The sequence below is a fragment of the Gouania willdenowi genome, chromosome 7, assembly GCF_900634775.1.
Source record: "Gouania willdenowi chromosome 7, fGouWil2.1, whole genome shotgun sequence".
Taxonomy (NCBI): domain Eukaryota; kingdom Metazoa; phylum Chordata; class Actinopteri; order Blenniiformes; family Gobiesocidae; genus Gouania; species Gouania willdenowi.
Window position 1 is genome coordinate 24,354,916 of NC_041050.1, and position 16,457 is coordinate 24,371,372.

Genomic DNA, 16,457 nt, shown 5'->3' on the forward strand with positions numbered 1-16,457 from the left:
CACCTACTATAAAAGATGGGAGGGGGGACTGGTTTTATCCTCTTGTTACTGTTGACCTCACACCTACTATAAAAGATGGGATGGGGGACTGGTTTTATCCTCTTACAGCCCTCAGTGAGCATTGACTGACAGCTCCATGCAAAACTGTGCAGCGCTGTGGGGGCGGGGTTGCTGCGACTGGGCATGTCTTAACTACCCTTGGAGCAACGCCCATAATCAAGGTGTTTATTGGATTTACTCCTAGTGACAGGTCAGCAAAAACCTGGGGATGTACTTACACTTTAAGGTCAAGTAATCCTAAACCTTTTTCTAGACAAGCTAATATTCACATATATTTTTCATACTTTTTTCAGACTCCGACTCCTTACCCTTCAAATCCAGCAATAAAATTTGATGAATGCATTTTCCTTTCCACAAACCATAAGCAAAAAAACTGTGGCCAAAACAAAACTATTAAAATGAGCTTAATTCCTTGTCGTATTCAGCGCTATATAAATCCCTGGAGTGAGATCAAGATTGCTTTGCACAAACCAACATTTTTATGTAATTAAGATTTTGTCGTTCTCCCACAACTTTCAGATCATTTAATTCTAGACTTGACTGAGGGATTAACATGACAACTTTAAAAAGATCCTCCATCAAGGCCTCTAATTGTTTTAGTTTCTGCCTGAGACAAAATCATATATATGAAAAACTGGGTATAATGCAGTAAAAAAAATATGGTATTAAAATGTGACAATTACCAAGAAACATGACGTAGCACTGTTTTTATGGCAGCAGTTACACTATATGGACAAAAGTATTTGGCCCCTTTTCCCCAGTAAAGGCTAATCTTAAAGCTTCAACATTCCATGATATTTTAGACAATGTCATGCTTCCAACACAACTGTACCAGTGCACAAAGCATCCAGACTAGGGGTGTGCCAATATATCGATATAATATTCGCAATGTTTCGTCCAACGGTACATTATCGACTCACTGGCACCAAAAATCAATATTCATTTATTTTTTAAAAAAATACACAAGTATAGGGCCCTATAAAATCCACGTTAACGGAATCGCAGACGAAATGAAATGGACAGAATCTGCATGAAATGTATCACCGTGAGGAGGAAAAACTTTTTTTTCATGGGAAAATGTTTCTGGACGGAGCGCTTACCACCGCTCTCCTTCTCCCATCTTGGCTGCATTAAATGCTGTCTAAACTGCCCAAAACTATGCAAATCATCACTGACTCCTAAATACAGAGCCTACCAGTGCCTGCTTAACTTTGCTTTGCCTGAGAAACTTTTTTGCAGAGCAGCTTTACCTGCAACAGCATCTCATCAGAGCTACCGAAGTCTCCGTGGGAAACGTTTCGTGTTGTTGACGAGACCATCGTTGCCAGGGTAATGCACTGGATGAAATGTTTTTTTTTCAAATGCAGTGAAATTTTCCAGTTTTCATTCAACAAGTTCATTCTGCTTGAAAAGCAGCACTAATGTGTCCATGTTTACAGATTAGTTGATAACACTAGCACTGCAATGAGTATTTTCTGCATCCATTTTGTTTTTATTGATTTAAAGTTAATTTGCACAAACAATATTTTGGTGAAGCATTATTTTTGTGTCAGTCTTCCCATAGAGACTTAAACCATTGTGCAGTATACACTTTGTTTTACTTGGCTGTCATTCATGTGAAATTAAATGACAATGTTTTGTAATTATAGTGAAATGGATTCAATAAATTCTGAATTTCCCCGCAATATATCATTTATCGCAGTATTGCAATAATATTATTGCGGGCAAAATTATTGTGATGTATTGCGAGGTACCTGGTGATACCCAGCCCTAATCCAGACAGGCCTTGATGAGTTGCACGGAGCCAAATCTCATCTACAAACACATTTGGGATCAAATGGAACAAATATTGTGGACAGGATCTTCTCATCCAACATCAGTGCCTGACCTAATAAATGCCCAACAAAATGAATGACCATGAACTCCCATAGACATAGGGCCTCAGATTTTCCATTATGGTGGAAAACAGATGCCAAAAAAACTGAATTCCTGACCTGAAACAAAGAAAGCTATCTCACCTGTATATTTTGTCTTTATACTCAGGCCTCATAATGACAGAAATTGCTAACGCATGTTTTGAGATACTATCACGCATTTACAAACTATTTTCCACCGGAAAACAAGTGAATGAATGTCTAGAAAGTGTGACAAAGGGATAAATGTCCATTTCCACTTATGATCCAGTTTTAAAAGCTCTCGCTACATGTCACGGTTCAATTGGTGATCATTTTGAGACAATATCATGCATTTACACACTATTTTTCACTGGAAAAATAATGAATGTGTGGCAAGTTTGACAAATATGTTGTAATCATGTTATACTGCGAAAGCGTCATCCAAGGTGTTTTCAATGTGTTGGTTCCAGAGTTGGGGTCAATTGCAATTGTGTTATTGATAATTACAAATTTTAAAAATCTCTTGCTGTTGTAATCATTTAGATAATTGAGTTTTTATAGAATTTTCATGGCAATTATGAAGTAAATTATAATTTAAAGAAAAACTGTTGAACCATGTTACACTTCTACAAATATGTAGGTTAGTATTAAAATGTTACATATCAAGCTTTCACACATTTTACCATTTAAAAAATGTTGAAATCGAGGGGTAATACTGATGCAAAAATGGCTTAAATGTCCTCAGCAAAAATACTAAAACCTATATTTTCCTAGCAAAGCAACGAATAGATAGGATATAAATTAGATAAATATTAGTCTTTAGTGTATAAGAGATGCTAACGGAAAGCTAACACAAGAGAAAAGTTAACTCTTATTAGGTTATTTCAGGCTCAGTAATTGGGAACGTATTCGTAATTGACTTTAGGGATAAAAATTAATAGCAACCTAATTGTAAAAAAAATGCAGGTCACTAATCGTAACTGAACATGTAATTTTAACTGAAAAATGTAATTGACCCCAACCCTGGTTCGTTCACATTATGGTGACGGCATTAAAATGTGAAAAGGCTCTGGTACAAAGACAGGTTTAGCGTCTGTATTAGCTGAACTGGTGATGCATCACTGCAGAAGCAATACTCCTCCAATCACATGGCTGCAGTGTTTAGTGCAAACCGTAAGAATGCTTCGCCATTTTTATCAAGGTTTCAAAAATATTTTGGGACCATAATCACAAATTTCAATGGAAGTTTTCCTGTTAAACGGGTTGTGAGGGTCTGCAGCTATCTTGCATTATTTCAGCGAAACCGTTCGTTTTTGTAAATGTAAAGCATAAAAAATGTAAAATTAATAATAGTAGTTGACTGTATTAACCTTATTTAGCATGCTTGGTATGATTACAGGAAGGTTAATAGTTGGTAAGTCATCTTAACAGGGCAAAAATGATGAAACGTAAAAGTGTAACGTGAAGCGGAAACGAGTAAGCTCAAACAGAGCTTAGGTATTTGGAAATGGAAAATCCAAGGCCCTTCTTGCAGAAATCCTTCCTGAGACAGTGGAAGTTGCAAAAAGGGGGGAGCATGTCATGTGTCCTATAGCTTTTATCCATATAGTGTAATCAGGAGCCATTATTATTCTGCCCTGGGAAATACCAGGTTGGCCCAGCTGTGATTGACTGATGCTTCTGCATAAGAATGTCAGTGATAGTTGTATAATAACTTAGACTAGGGGAGATGCATGTTTGAGGAACGAGGCCATTTGCTTTGACAACCTTTACCAGACTTGGACCAATTGTTCAGTATATCAGCAGAGAGCTTGCTGTTCAGAGAGAGAAAAGGAGAGGCATTAATATCAACAGCACACAACATGACTCAGCACATGACTGTAACACAAACTTAATCAAAATAATATTTATTTTTTTTCAGTTCTCAGAGGTGATTTCCTTCAAACAGTAGGATTTCAAAAAAAAAAACAAAAACATTCTGTACAAATTTACATTTCACCCACTTTATCAATTCCTGCACTTACAGCTGAAGTCAGTGTCTTCCAACATACATTTTAAAAAAGGTATTTACAGACATATACACTGTTATAGTGGGGTGCTATACAGAAAGCTCAGATATCCTCAATGAAGCACATTTGAAAAAAAAAAAGGAAGAGAAGAAAACCACATATACCATTTGTTACCAATACTACCTTTAATAAAAATATCAGGCCACGTTGGCGTCAGCTTGTCCGGGCGCTTCCTGTTCCACCAGCAGAATCCACTTTAGCATAAAAAAAAATAGGTGGTGCTAAATGAAAGTAATCTTACAAACCAGGTGCAGGTCCATAAAGAGGCTGACAGTCACAATAATAATAATAAAAAAATTTTTTAACTGGCTATTAGCGCCAATAATGGGTCTGGAGTTTTCCAATTAGGTTGAGCAAAGCTAGGACGCCTCTTTGTGAACCTTCACCTTCATCTCAACATTTTAATAGAATTTTAAATCTTTGGATGTGTTCACATTTTGACAAATTCTGTTGAAATATAAGCCTTCCCATGTGAAGCGAAGTCAAAAACATGTTGCTATACTGGGACAACATTAAAGGAAAAAAACAAGATAATATATTGACAAATTGATGTTTAGGGCAGTACAGACCATTTTTTCTTGACAGATTAAGTTCCAAGTCTGAATGGTAAAAATTTCACAAGGAACCAAATTATTCTTTAATAAATTAATAGATATGCTTCGATTTTCTTTTATTCAGAAAACTTTTAAGGAAATGTACTTTATCTCCTGTCAGAATTCAATTAATGGATGTTTTAATTTTATCTGGTATTGGGAAGTGCTTACATCGCTTGTGTATGTGTTAAAATCTTCTTTGTCCAATTATGTTTAGGTGAAAATCCAATTCTGTGTTAACGCAACAAAATGTGAACCCAGCCAAACTCTGCATATGTGTTCAAGTAAACAACAGTTAGTGAACAGAATCCATCTTTAACTAATGTGACCAAACTGATAGTAGGAATTAACTCCACATCCAATGTTTCTTTTTGGAGTTCGCTCAAGCAATAATAATGTTTATACAGAATTTAAAACTAAATCTGAACATGAAAAAAAAAAAAATTGTGAATACAACCCAAGTTACACATCTTATGAATTCTATTTCTGCCAAACCAAACTCTATAAAACTTACAAAGAAAGCTGATGACTGAGCCAGTGAAAAAACTATTTCATTGTGTTTTTTGTCTTTTCTGATCCTTACCATGAGGTCAGGCAGGTAATGTCGTTCAGAAAGCCACTCATCCCACAGGTGGATCAAGCATTACCTAGAAGAAACTATCAACAAGGTTTAGCAGTATGCGATTCTTCATCATCTAACATTCATATATGCATGTGTCAGCAGTTCTTAGGTAATCCTAACACATTGAACAGTGTTTATCCACCCGAAGGTGCAAGTTATTTAGGCACACCAAGACCAATGTCAACATCTGAAATCAGAGAGAAGTACTTGACCCTACATTTTGAATGATGTGCTTGCACTCTCTGCACACTTGGTGCAGAATTCCACAGAGACGTGGTCCTTGTCCACGTGCAGACACACGCCACCAGAGGTCTCTTTGTCTTCCACTTTCACGCGCTTCCTGGGCAGGGCATAGTCATGGTCATTGGAGCTGGCCCCCTGGAAAAGCGAGGAAGATAATTTCATCCCATTCAAACCTGACAGCCTGGATAAGAGCTGGGCTAAAGTGCTCTCATTGGCCAGCACAGCTCTCAGGTACCTGGTCTCATCTTCCAGTTCTTCAACCCTCTTGGTAAGTTGAGAGTTTTCCTGCTTCAGTAAACCATTTTCTGACACCAGACATCCAACTTTCCTTTCCAAGCTGCTGACGTACTCTTTCTTCTTCAGACGATTTAATCTGGCTGCAATGGCATTTTTGTTGGTCACCGGCTTGGAATGACTCCGCTTGCTCTTCTGTCTTTCATCAGATGATGTTCTCTCTGGAGATGAGGCTGTGTAATCTTCAGGCCCAAAGCTGTTGCCTTCAGCACCGTAACCATCCAGAGTCGTCGGATCAATATCAAAGAGTGGAGAGGAGAGATCTCTTTCAAGGGACCATTTTAAATCTTCAATTCCAAAAAGGTCGTTCAACTCATCCAAACCAGAAGCTCCAACACTGTCATCTGGCGACTGTTCCAGGGAATTCAGGATGTTTTCAACGTTTTCCACGACTTCAACATCCCCCACGTCCAGGGACTCATTATGTTCACTGCTGATGGAGGGGCATCTTCTTCTTCTTCTTGTGATCATTGCTGCTTGATGACTGGTGGACTGTGAGGCCTAGAAAAATAGAAAAATATAATGTTGAGTTTGGTTACAAAGAGCACAAATAGAAATACACAACATATACAATAATAGGAAGTAATATTTGCAGTCAGACTCAACCTCCTCTCAAGGTAGGGCTGCATGATTATGACCAAAGTGATAATCACAATTACTTGGAACAATATTTTAATCACAATAATTCATTCTGTTAGGGAAAGTGTTTATTTTTATTTAACTACTTCATAACAAACAATATGTGAACAGTTTAGAGTTCAAACAAAAGGCTTTAAAAAAGTATAATAGTAAATATTAAAATGCACCCAATAATTTTAAATTAACTATCAGCAAACAATATAAATACACTGTTACAGAGTGCAGCTTTTTGAAAACAAAGCGTAGAAAGAAAAGTTAAGAACATTAGGCTTAAGGCTAGAAGTTTTGGGTAAGAAACAGCAACCTGTCAACATTTTCTGTCTTGAATGTCTGCTTGACACGGACAGAGATTATGTGAAGCAATATTAGCATTAAACTTTATGCATTTATCGTATTTGAGTTTCTGATGTTTCTAGTTGGAGCATTCACAAGTAGGGAGGTAAAGTTTCAAAACAGGGAGCATAGGAAGGATTCTACCTCCTGCAGCTTTAATCGGCTTCAGTTTCAGTTGGTTGTGATGTGACTGGTTCACTCACTAATTCACTGACAGGAATGTGTTCGAGCTTGATGGGAAACTTTGGGGGCCACAAAAATGTGATCGACTGGAAAGTCACATTATAAACGTGTATTTTACACATTTTTGTTTTGTGTGTTATTGTACATTCTTCTCGTTGTGTATTTTGTTCTGAATAATTGTGTTTTTTTTTTTCTGTTACGCATGATTTTGTGTATTTTTGCATTGTGTGTTTGCTGTTATTTTGCGCATTTACTCTGGGGGGCGCCAGTTGCCTTATGTGTGGATTGGACCATCAAAATAAAACTTTTCGTTTATAACAATTGATTTAAGGGCACAAGTGGGAAAATATATTAAAAACTTACCAGATATATATATTAAAAAAAATAAATAAATATAAAAAAAAAACAGGTTTATCTTTGTGAAGCTTTATTTAAAAAAAATAAAAAATAGTCCATGATCACTTCTGGTCTCTGCAAAGGCGCCATTACTAGCAAAACGTTTGACTCACGTATAGTTTCCATCTTATTTCGGGCCATGTGATTATTCTTTGTAACTAATAGGACCAAAAATACGGATTCGACTCCATTACATCTACACTTATTATTAATGTAATCAGTAAGTATTTATGAGTGTTCTCATTACGTTTTAAGAGCCTAATCTACGTCTTACGAAACAAAATGATTAAGCTAGGCTAGGCCCCACCTGTCCGTGTTGCTAACAAAGGAGGAATCCAAAATCCTATCTTATTCTAAGGGATTCAATTCTATTAAATGTTGTAATTCAAACAAGCCAAAACATAACAGAATAGGTTTAAACACGTCTACTACTCAAATACCGAGCACGCTTGAAACGGCTGTTAGCATTAGCATTTACCAATGCGCGCTAAGCTATGGTGACGTAATATACTTACCGTCCCGTTGTGTATTGAAAGACTGAGTGCAGGAACTGATGTTTCCTTGGCTGAGGTTTAACAAGCAGAGAACTTGTCCTACTTTTAGAAGTAATTGCGAAGCAGAAGTCTAACGTGTTCGCAGTTTTCAAGCTTTTTACTCATTGGCGCATTACCGCCCCCCACAGGTGGGAGTGCAAATTCTTATTTTTCTTCTTCCTCTTCTTTTGCGTTTTGGGCAGGCTGAGCTGAGCGCCACCTGGCGCATTGTTGTCTTTCCACTTGAAGTCCTTTGTTAGAGCTCCATGTAGGAGATAAGAACGCTTCAGATCTTGAGGTGCAGATTGGTATTGTGTATAAATTCAAACAGAACTACCGTTACTTCAGTCTTTAGTGAAAATGTTTTAAAGCAGTTTCTCCTCCACAATCACAAAGGACATTAATTATTTTTCCAATTAAGGCCAAGTCCAGGGCCAGACCAGAGTGTCCTAATCTTAATCTAGAGACTTGTGTCCCCACTTTTAACTCTTTTTTTAATAGAATAACAATGTCTAGTCTCTGTATTCCACTCTCTCTGCCAGATTTGTAACGTTTTCTGACCTGCAATACTATAGTACTCTGAAAACCTAGTAGTGTAGGCTATTTGCACTATTGTAATTCATAAAATAAATGAAAAATTCGACTCACAACAAGTAACTCTGTAAATGTCATCTTATGACTTGCCAAGTTTATACAAGAACATGTTCCCCGCAATTTAAAAAAATGATAATTATTTAACACTTCAATAAGATGAATATGATTAATTCACTATTATATGTATTGTTTTCTGTTAATCGTATATTTATTTATTGTTAGGGGTGTTCCGATCCAATATCAATATCGGACATCAGTCCGATATCAGCCTGAAAACGAATATCGGATTCAAATTCCCGATTCTTTATTTTTAATTTTTTTTCCCAATTAATTTTTTATTTATTTTATTCAATTATAGAATACTGTAGATATTATCTTGAAGGTGAACATGTATGTAACCAATTTTAATAATAATAAATGGGTCAGTTTTCTAATACCTACTGTTTGAGTAACATCACTTTTTTAATTAAAGAAAAAAAAAATTCATGCTGATATCGGATCAATATCGGTATCGACCGATACACAAGACTGCAATATCGGTATCATATCGGAAATAAAAAACTTGTATCAGGACATCCCTATTCATTGTTGAAACTTTATTTGTTGCTGTGGGGCAATTCAAATTTCTGCATTTAACCCATCCCCGAGGAGCAGTGGACAGCCACAATGTAGCACCCGCGGGGGCAGTTAGGGTTAAGGGACTTGCTCAACATCCCACAGTGATGACACAGGTGAAATTCGAACCGGTGACCCTTATATTTACTGCCGTGATCCCTTATGCTGCACCAATATTATGCAAAACATTGAGCTATGTTTGTTGTTTATAACTTGTTTTTAAAATAATTTGTTTTCTTTTTCTTAAGATAAAGGGGAAAACCACCTCCAGACAGAATTAACAAAAACAAAAGGTTCTCCATATGACATACCACAACAAGTTTACAATTTAATTAACCTAAACTAACCAATTATATGGTTCTCATGTACTTTATTTTGGGGAAAAAAGAGGTTATTCTTGTGCCAGTTTTATTCTTTAATTACAAATTTAATAATAATATTTTTCACATTACTTAATTTTGCTCAGGAACCAAAGTGGGAGGCTGATTTTAAATGGGGTACCGTAAAAGAGTACATTTGACACTAATGTGCCTTAGTTTGCATTTTCTAGTAGAAATGAAGTATACAGTATGAAAGGCATTGACAACATCCAAGCAATAAATGATAGGTTTCAGTCCCTGCAAGATCTTCACTTAATAAATTCTTGATTTTTTGAGTATTCTTTTATGTAATTTAAGGGGAATTTTGTGGTATTGCTTGTGAGAAATGGCAGGATTTAAGAAAAGTTTAGTTCTTTAATTTGATTTAAATGACTGCAGTCATGTGACATAAGCACGGGAAAACTGCGAGCACCTGCAACTATTGTTATAGTATCATTGGATTTGTGAATTTGGAAGGGCTAAAACATCTACTTTCATGTACTGTCAAGCTGCAACACAAATGTATGTTTATTTTTCACTTGACTTTTGATTGAAACGTTAAACAGATGCAAAGGCAAGGCAAAGACAACTCTCATCTACATTTACTCAGTCGGGACAGCTGATCCTGATGACTCGGCCATATTTTATAGTAGGAAGTGTGGGCACCCATTACACAGACCATTGATGTCAATGTTTACCTGGCAGAAAAACACTTCTATTGTGGTCTTTTTCAGGTCTATCATGATCTAGAACAGAGATGGGCTACAATCACAGTGGCACAGGACTACATTTGGTACATTTCTTGTAATTTAGTTTATTTTTGTAATTTTTTTTTTAGAATTTTTTTGTGTATTTTTGCATTTGTGTTTTTCTGTCATTTTAAGCATTTACTCTGGGAGTGCTAGTTACATTATTAAAAACTGGCATCAAACAAAGGATTGAAGGCTGAAGTGAGAGAATAAATTGATAACTGACCAGAAAAAAATAGGTTTTCTTTGTAGAGCCTTGTTTAAAAACTAGACCTGGGTCACTTTCGTTTTCTGTAAGGGTGCCATTACTAGCAAAACATTTTCTGTCATTTTGTATATTGTTTTCAATCATTTCTGGTATTTCTTGCCCTCTTGTGTATTGTTTGCAAAAAAACACCCATGTTTGATTTGAAAAAACAAGAGAAAATGTGAAAATAGTAAAATTTCCTTTAAATGTTAGCATAAGATTATACTTAAATCTAAGTACCAGCCACCGTTTGATATGTTAAGCATATGAGAAGTTTGTTAAAAATGTATAAAAAATAAATAAATGTGTTGACAAGATAACTTTACATTCAAACCTTTAAAATGTGAGGGTCAATACAAAAAAGGTAGGTTCATATTTTTATGTGCTTGTTTGAAAAAAAAAAAAAACAAAACAAATTTCTTCAATTAAGTAAGTCAAAAGCTTTTTAATTCTCAGATTACAAAAAATAATTTGAATTAATTCAGACTTTTGGGCACAAACAACTAAATGTTGATCTGAGCATTTAACTGGAAATCCACTTTCTTTTTTTTGACAACAAAATAATGCATGAAACACTGATATTTCTTGTGAACATTTTAAAGCCCAGTGTGAGTCTTAACACTCAGAAAAGCTGCAGGCCAGACTTCAGCTTGCTGACGTCACTGAGGCTCCAAAGCAGACCTTCTGCTGCTCGGACTGAAGCCGCTCCCACACCCTTCTGTGCCGAGCCACTCTCCAGCTCCACTGGATGGTCAAAAGCAGTCATGGAGGAGTAGTTCTCCAACATGAGGCAGGAGGGGTCCTCTGATTGTCCAGGAACTTTTCCAAGAGGATAGTTTTTCCACAAAACCTTATCAGCGCAGACCTGCCACGGAGAACCTCGCAGCACTTTAGCAGCCTTCGCCCTGGACTCGTGAGAGGGCCCGCTTTGCTCTGCCTCAAAGTGGCGGGAATGAGTGTTGTGTTGCAGTTGGTTCAGCTTCTCATGTAGATGTTCCAGGGTGTAGATGGGCTGCTGCTGCTGCTTTTGTTTCAAAGAAGCGCTGGTTAATGGAGAGTGTTCTCTTTGGGTGTATATTAAGGAGAGCTGGAGCAGCCGCTCTCTGGTCTCCAGGGGCAGTGGATGCTCCATGTCTTCCAACACAAATCTCAGTAAATGAGGAGTGCTGACACAGGGGGATTCGAGGCATGCAGAGAGCAGCTGCTGCCACCTTAACTGAATGCGGTTTGTGAAAATCCTGTCCTTTCTTCGAACCTTTTTTTGGCCTTTTGTTTCAAAGTGATATTCAAATTTGTCGCTGTTGCAGAGAATGATTTCTGAAATCCAAGCAGAAATGATGAAAACCTTGTGACTGCTGCTCTGCTCTTTAGTGCTCAGCTTGAGTTCAAGGAAGAGCTTTTCTAACAGGAGATGAATAAAGGATGGTGAGTTGAGTGTCTTTAGCAGTGGGAGCCAGAAGCGTAGAAAGGCTTGAGGAAGACGTGGTTCTGTAGGATCGTCAGCGTCAGAGGAACTGCAGCCCAACGTCTCCAGCTGCTCGGCCGTGGGAACCAGAAAGCCATCTTCTAACAAAACATCTACCAGTAGGTCACTGAACTCCAATGCCAAATGTTTAATCTCACCAAGTATCCAGCTCATGTCTGCGAGTGGGCTCGGCCACAGGTTTTGGTCTTTCTCAGCAGGAGGGCCGCTGAGAACTTCATACTGCTCCTTTTCATAAGATATCAAAAGCTCTCTGCAGCTTTTGTATGCTTCTTTTTCTTTCTGTCGCGCTGTGATCGTTTCATCGTGGTTTTTAGGCCCAGAATAGTCTTCTTCCACATCAGAATTGGAGTCCCAGTCATTCTGGGGGGCTCCTCCCAGCTGTCTGGACCAGTACTCCTGCTGGAGCCATTGCATTACCAGATCACAGCCCTTTCGACACCTCTTCAGAGTAGGGAGCTTTCTATGGGTGAAGTCGTGCCTCAGGTCTACAACCCATTCTGGGATGTTCAGGTTCCCAGCCAGCTTCCTCAGCGGCCGGGCCATCCTGCCCTGCTGCCGCTCCGTGATCAGATTGACAAACCGGACCAGAGCAGCTCCATAGAGCAGGACCAGGTCGTCAGCGCCGAGCTGTCCCGAGCGATCCAACACCTGACACCGAACCAGGTCCGCAGTGCAGCCCACAGCCACGGGCGTGCTGTGTGCATACCTGCTTTTCCACGCTGAGATCCTGTGCAGTGCGAACCTCTGCAGGGCGACATCCGTGGAGTACAGACACTCCAGCACTCGGTCCCACTCCGCTTTATTAAGCCAAGCCACCACATGGGTTCTCTTCTCCGAGCTCCTCTTCTTCATTTCAGCCGTGATGGTGGTGAACTTTTATAAAGCTCTGCGCTTCAACAAGTCCTTAAAATACGTGTGTGGCGCCGTGCGTCGGTTTTAAACTATCCACGCGGAGGCCTCGACCTGAACAACAAGGAACTGCCGGAAAGCTCTCTTCTTCGGCTTTGTTTATACGGTGTCCACCAGCTCATCAGCGCCACCATCTGGAGGGTATTATATATATATATATATATTTTTTTTAAAGGTATTTCTTTTTTTTTTTTCTTTAATTATTATTGAACAATTACAAAAGCTCAATGAGGATAATATCTCAACTTGTTACAGCCTCAGAACTAAGAACAGAATAAAAGCAAACATTTAAAGCAAAAGGGGGAGCATAACATAAGAGAGCTGGGCATAAAAAATAAAATAAATTAACAGGTGAATAATAATCATAACATAGGCAGAGAGGAGATTAGGGTCAAGCACAGCAGCAAATGAGCAGTCTGTAAACAAATGCATTCTTTAAAGGTATCCTCAACCCCATTTGACAAAAAATACTGTATATACATATTATTAACAAACGACAACAACATTAACAAAATATATACAAAGAATAAAACACAATACATAGGTAACATTACTTTGGAAACCCATTTCTACCAGTAGTGCTTTATGATATGTCATAAATGCAGGTTTGCAGAATGTTGACAGGTAAGGCTAAGATAAAGTCAGAATCTACAGGAGCGACTGCACAAAGGACTGTCAGAAATATCCTAATATCCTTAAAACACCTTGTAAAGATTGGCCACAAGATATCCTCAGTGACAAATGTTTTTGTTTTGTTTTGTTTTGTTTTTTTTTGTTTTGTTTTGTTTTGTTTTGTTTTGTTTATGTTTTAGTTTTTTTTTTACCAACATGAGTTTCTTGTATTATTGTAAACTATAATGACTAATTTAGTGATAGTCCTGAATCAAGTAAAAAATACTGCTTGTTTTACAATATTGTACATTTAGTTACTTATTAAAAAGCGGGTCTGAAAATGGATGGATAGTTACTTATTCAGCTAAATTCATGAATCCTGTAAAAAAAATAAAAAAATACTGTTTTACAATATTGCACATTTATTTACATATCCATTGATAATCCTGTGTGAATGAGCTGATATAAAATCAGAGTCACATTTAGAACTAATATAACTCGTTAACATGTACACACTAAGATGCACTTAATGCTGCATTTCCTGAGGTAACATCGTTCAATAGTGAACTATAGAGCAAATGAAGCAGGTAGGATAAGAACAAACTGTCATTGGTTGTCATGTTTCATTTTGGAGTGGGGAGCCAATAGAAAGCCTAGGCGCATGCTCCTCCCACCTTATCATTTTTTTGTTTCTGTATTTAGTTCATTAGTGCTTGTTTTTCACTACACTAGTAAGTTAGTTCATTATACACTTTTACCATCATTAGTTCACTAGTGCTGCCTGCTGCAAGGGGGTTTACTAGTCAATTCTATCTTTTCAGCATTTAGATATCTTATCTATGATTGACTAGTTAACAAGTCAGAGTTGTTGCAACTCACTAGTGAACCATTTTGTGTTTCTTTCTGACATCTTGATTTCAAGGATACATTGATTAGTAAATAGTCACTGAGCTTTCCATACGCTCCTGACTCAAGATGTCGACAACTTCATGTTCTGCAGGGTTGTCTAGTAATAATAAAGAAAATGTTGTTGTTGTTTTTTTAAATTAATTTGAAAGGGATTTTAATTCTGACACCTTTCATTCAGAACCATTATGTAATAAATATTATTTATTGTTTCCACTATTTTTTTTTGGGGGGGGGGGGTCATTTCTTTTCTCTCTTCTCCATGTGTATACCTCCACAGTTGATGTGTATTTAAGGGGAAATCTTGTACATATTTTTTTTTTATTGCAAATAAATGTCACATTTACAAAATATTACTATGATACAATATTTTTGAATTATTACTTGTTTAAACTAAACATGTAATAATTCAAATTATTTTATCATATTGGTAATATTCTTATAATAAAAGCATACATATATCTCCTGTTGCCATTCTGTACGCCAAGTTTTAGTAGCTCATATATTGATTTGACATATTAATAACTTGTGTGTGCGTGTGTATTCATTGCACCTATCTGAAGTCCAATGGGGAAATAAGTAGGTCATCCAACACTTTTTTTTTTTTTCAAATCATATTTATTGGAAAATATATCAATTGGCAACATACAGTCATGCAATAGAGTTTTCCAGTTTAAAATTTTTTTTTTTTTTTAATGCATACAAAACACAAAAACAAGAAAATAAAACAACAAAAAACAACAAAAAAAACAAAGATTAAAGCCACCATCCTTCACCCATCCCACCCTGGCTCAAATGGAGATCACACAAACTATACTTGACAAAACAGCACTCAGTCTGGCAGGACTTGCAACTCCTTGAAGTATGAAATAAAATATTGCCATTTACAAAAAAACTTAACAGTACACCCTCTGTATTTAATCTTCTCAAGTTTAAGGAAGAACATGATATCTGTAATTCACTGTGATACAGAGGGAGGGTTAGGGGATTTCCACTGAAGGAGGAGGCGACATTTGGCAATCAAAGAGGTCAAATTTATAATTTCTTTTTTGGCCAAATTTAGTTGTGTTGGCTTAATGGGAGTGCCAAAGATGGCAATAAATGGGCAGGGTTACAAATGAATTCCCATTACGGTGGACATTATATGAAAATAACTTGACCAATAGTAATGCAGGCGAGGGCAAAAGAAAAACATATGACTCAAATGACACTGTGAATTTGAGCAACGGTCACATTTGTCCTCTACTTCCAGGAAGATTTTAGACAACCTTCATTTGGAAAAATGAACCCTGTGTATCACCTTAAACTGGATAAGTGCCAGCCGTGCACAAGATGAGATCGTGCTTGACCTGCTCACCACCCCATCCCACCAATCTTCATCAATTTGAAGAACCATCTCCTCCACCCATGCAGCCCTTGTTTTGGAGTTGGAGTGATCTCCGAGGTTCAGTATGCGGCTATACATTACTGAGATAACCCCTCTACTTGGCATCTTAAATGTGAGTAAATCTTCCAATAACTGACGAGGGGGATTTAAAAATTTTGACTGGAAGTGTCATATAATTATCCATAAATGCAGTCTTATAATGAGACCTCTGACCTGTATAACAAACCAAACCATTTGAAAATTGGTAGAAAATTGAGCAAGTTATTGTTATTTAAAAACTACATGCACCACTACTACACAATATTATGGGTCGAAACAAGATGGCCGCCAGTGCGGACGTGCAACTCCATTGGCAGCGCGGACAAGACATCTACTGTAGCTTTTATATATGATATCTATTGCGTGGCTTGCCTCATTTCCACAAATCACAACATGCAAAACAGACATGAATTTTTAAAGTTTTATATTTTCAAAGGTACTTTACTTAACATTCTATTTATTGTGCGTTTAATTCGTTTTAATAACCATATGGACTCAAATGTTTATGAAATGATCACAGAAACCAGAAATCTATAATCTCAACAATCACTGTCTCCTGGAGAGTTAGAGATGGATTAACCAAAATTTTTTTATTCACTCAGGGGAATCGGGTTTAAAACCAACATGAAGTACATCAACATGAACCACAACAGAAGGCGATGAGAAAGCAGGTGAGGCCGATGAAGGAGAGTGT

At 37.2% G+C, this 16,457-nt stretch overlaps 2 protein-coding genes across 3 annotated transcripts; both read right to left on the reverse strand.

Moving 5' to 3' along the window:
• Positions 1-3,846: 3,846 nt before the first annotated feature.
• Positions 3,847-8,018, reverse strand: crebzf (CREB/ATF bZIP transcription factor). Of its 2 annotated transcripts, XM_028453800.1 has the most exons (4): positions 7,843-8,018; positions 5,457-6,277; positions 5,201-5,274; positions 3,847-4,218 (listed from the first exon to the last, which is right to left on the reverse strand). In XM_028453800.1, the coding sequence occupies exons 2-3, from the start codon at positions 6,245-6,247 to the stop codon at positions 5,265-5,267; spliced, it is 801 nt and encodes a 266-aa protein (XP_028309601.1). In that variant the 5' UTR covers positions 6,248-6,277; positions 7,843-8,018; the 3' UTR covers positions 3,847-4,218; positions 5,201-5,264. The 2 variants fall into 2 exon arrangements, with proteins under 2 accessions (XP_028309601.1, XP_028309602.1); XM_028453801.1 differs by having other exon boundaries at positions 5,201-6,277.
• Positions 8,019-10,854: 2,836 nt separating this feature from the next.
• On the reverse strand, positions 10,855-12,901 carry las1l (LAS1 like ribosome biogenesis factor). Its single transcript, XM_028454078.1, has one exon. It carries the CDS (start codon positions 12,760-12,762, stop codon positions 11,047-11,049), a length of 1,716 nt encoding a protein of 571 aa, XP_028309879.1. The 5' UTR covers positions 12,763-12,901; the 3' UTR covers positions 10,855-11,046.
• Between the last annotated feature and the right edge of the window lie 3,556 nt (positions 12,902-16,457).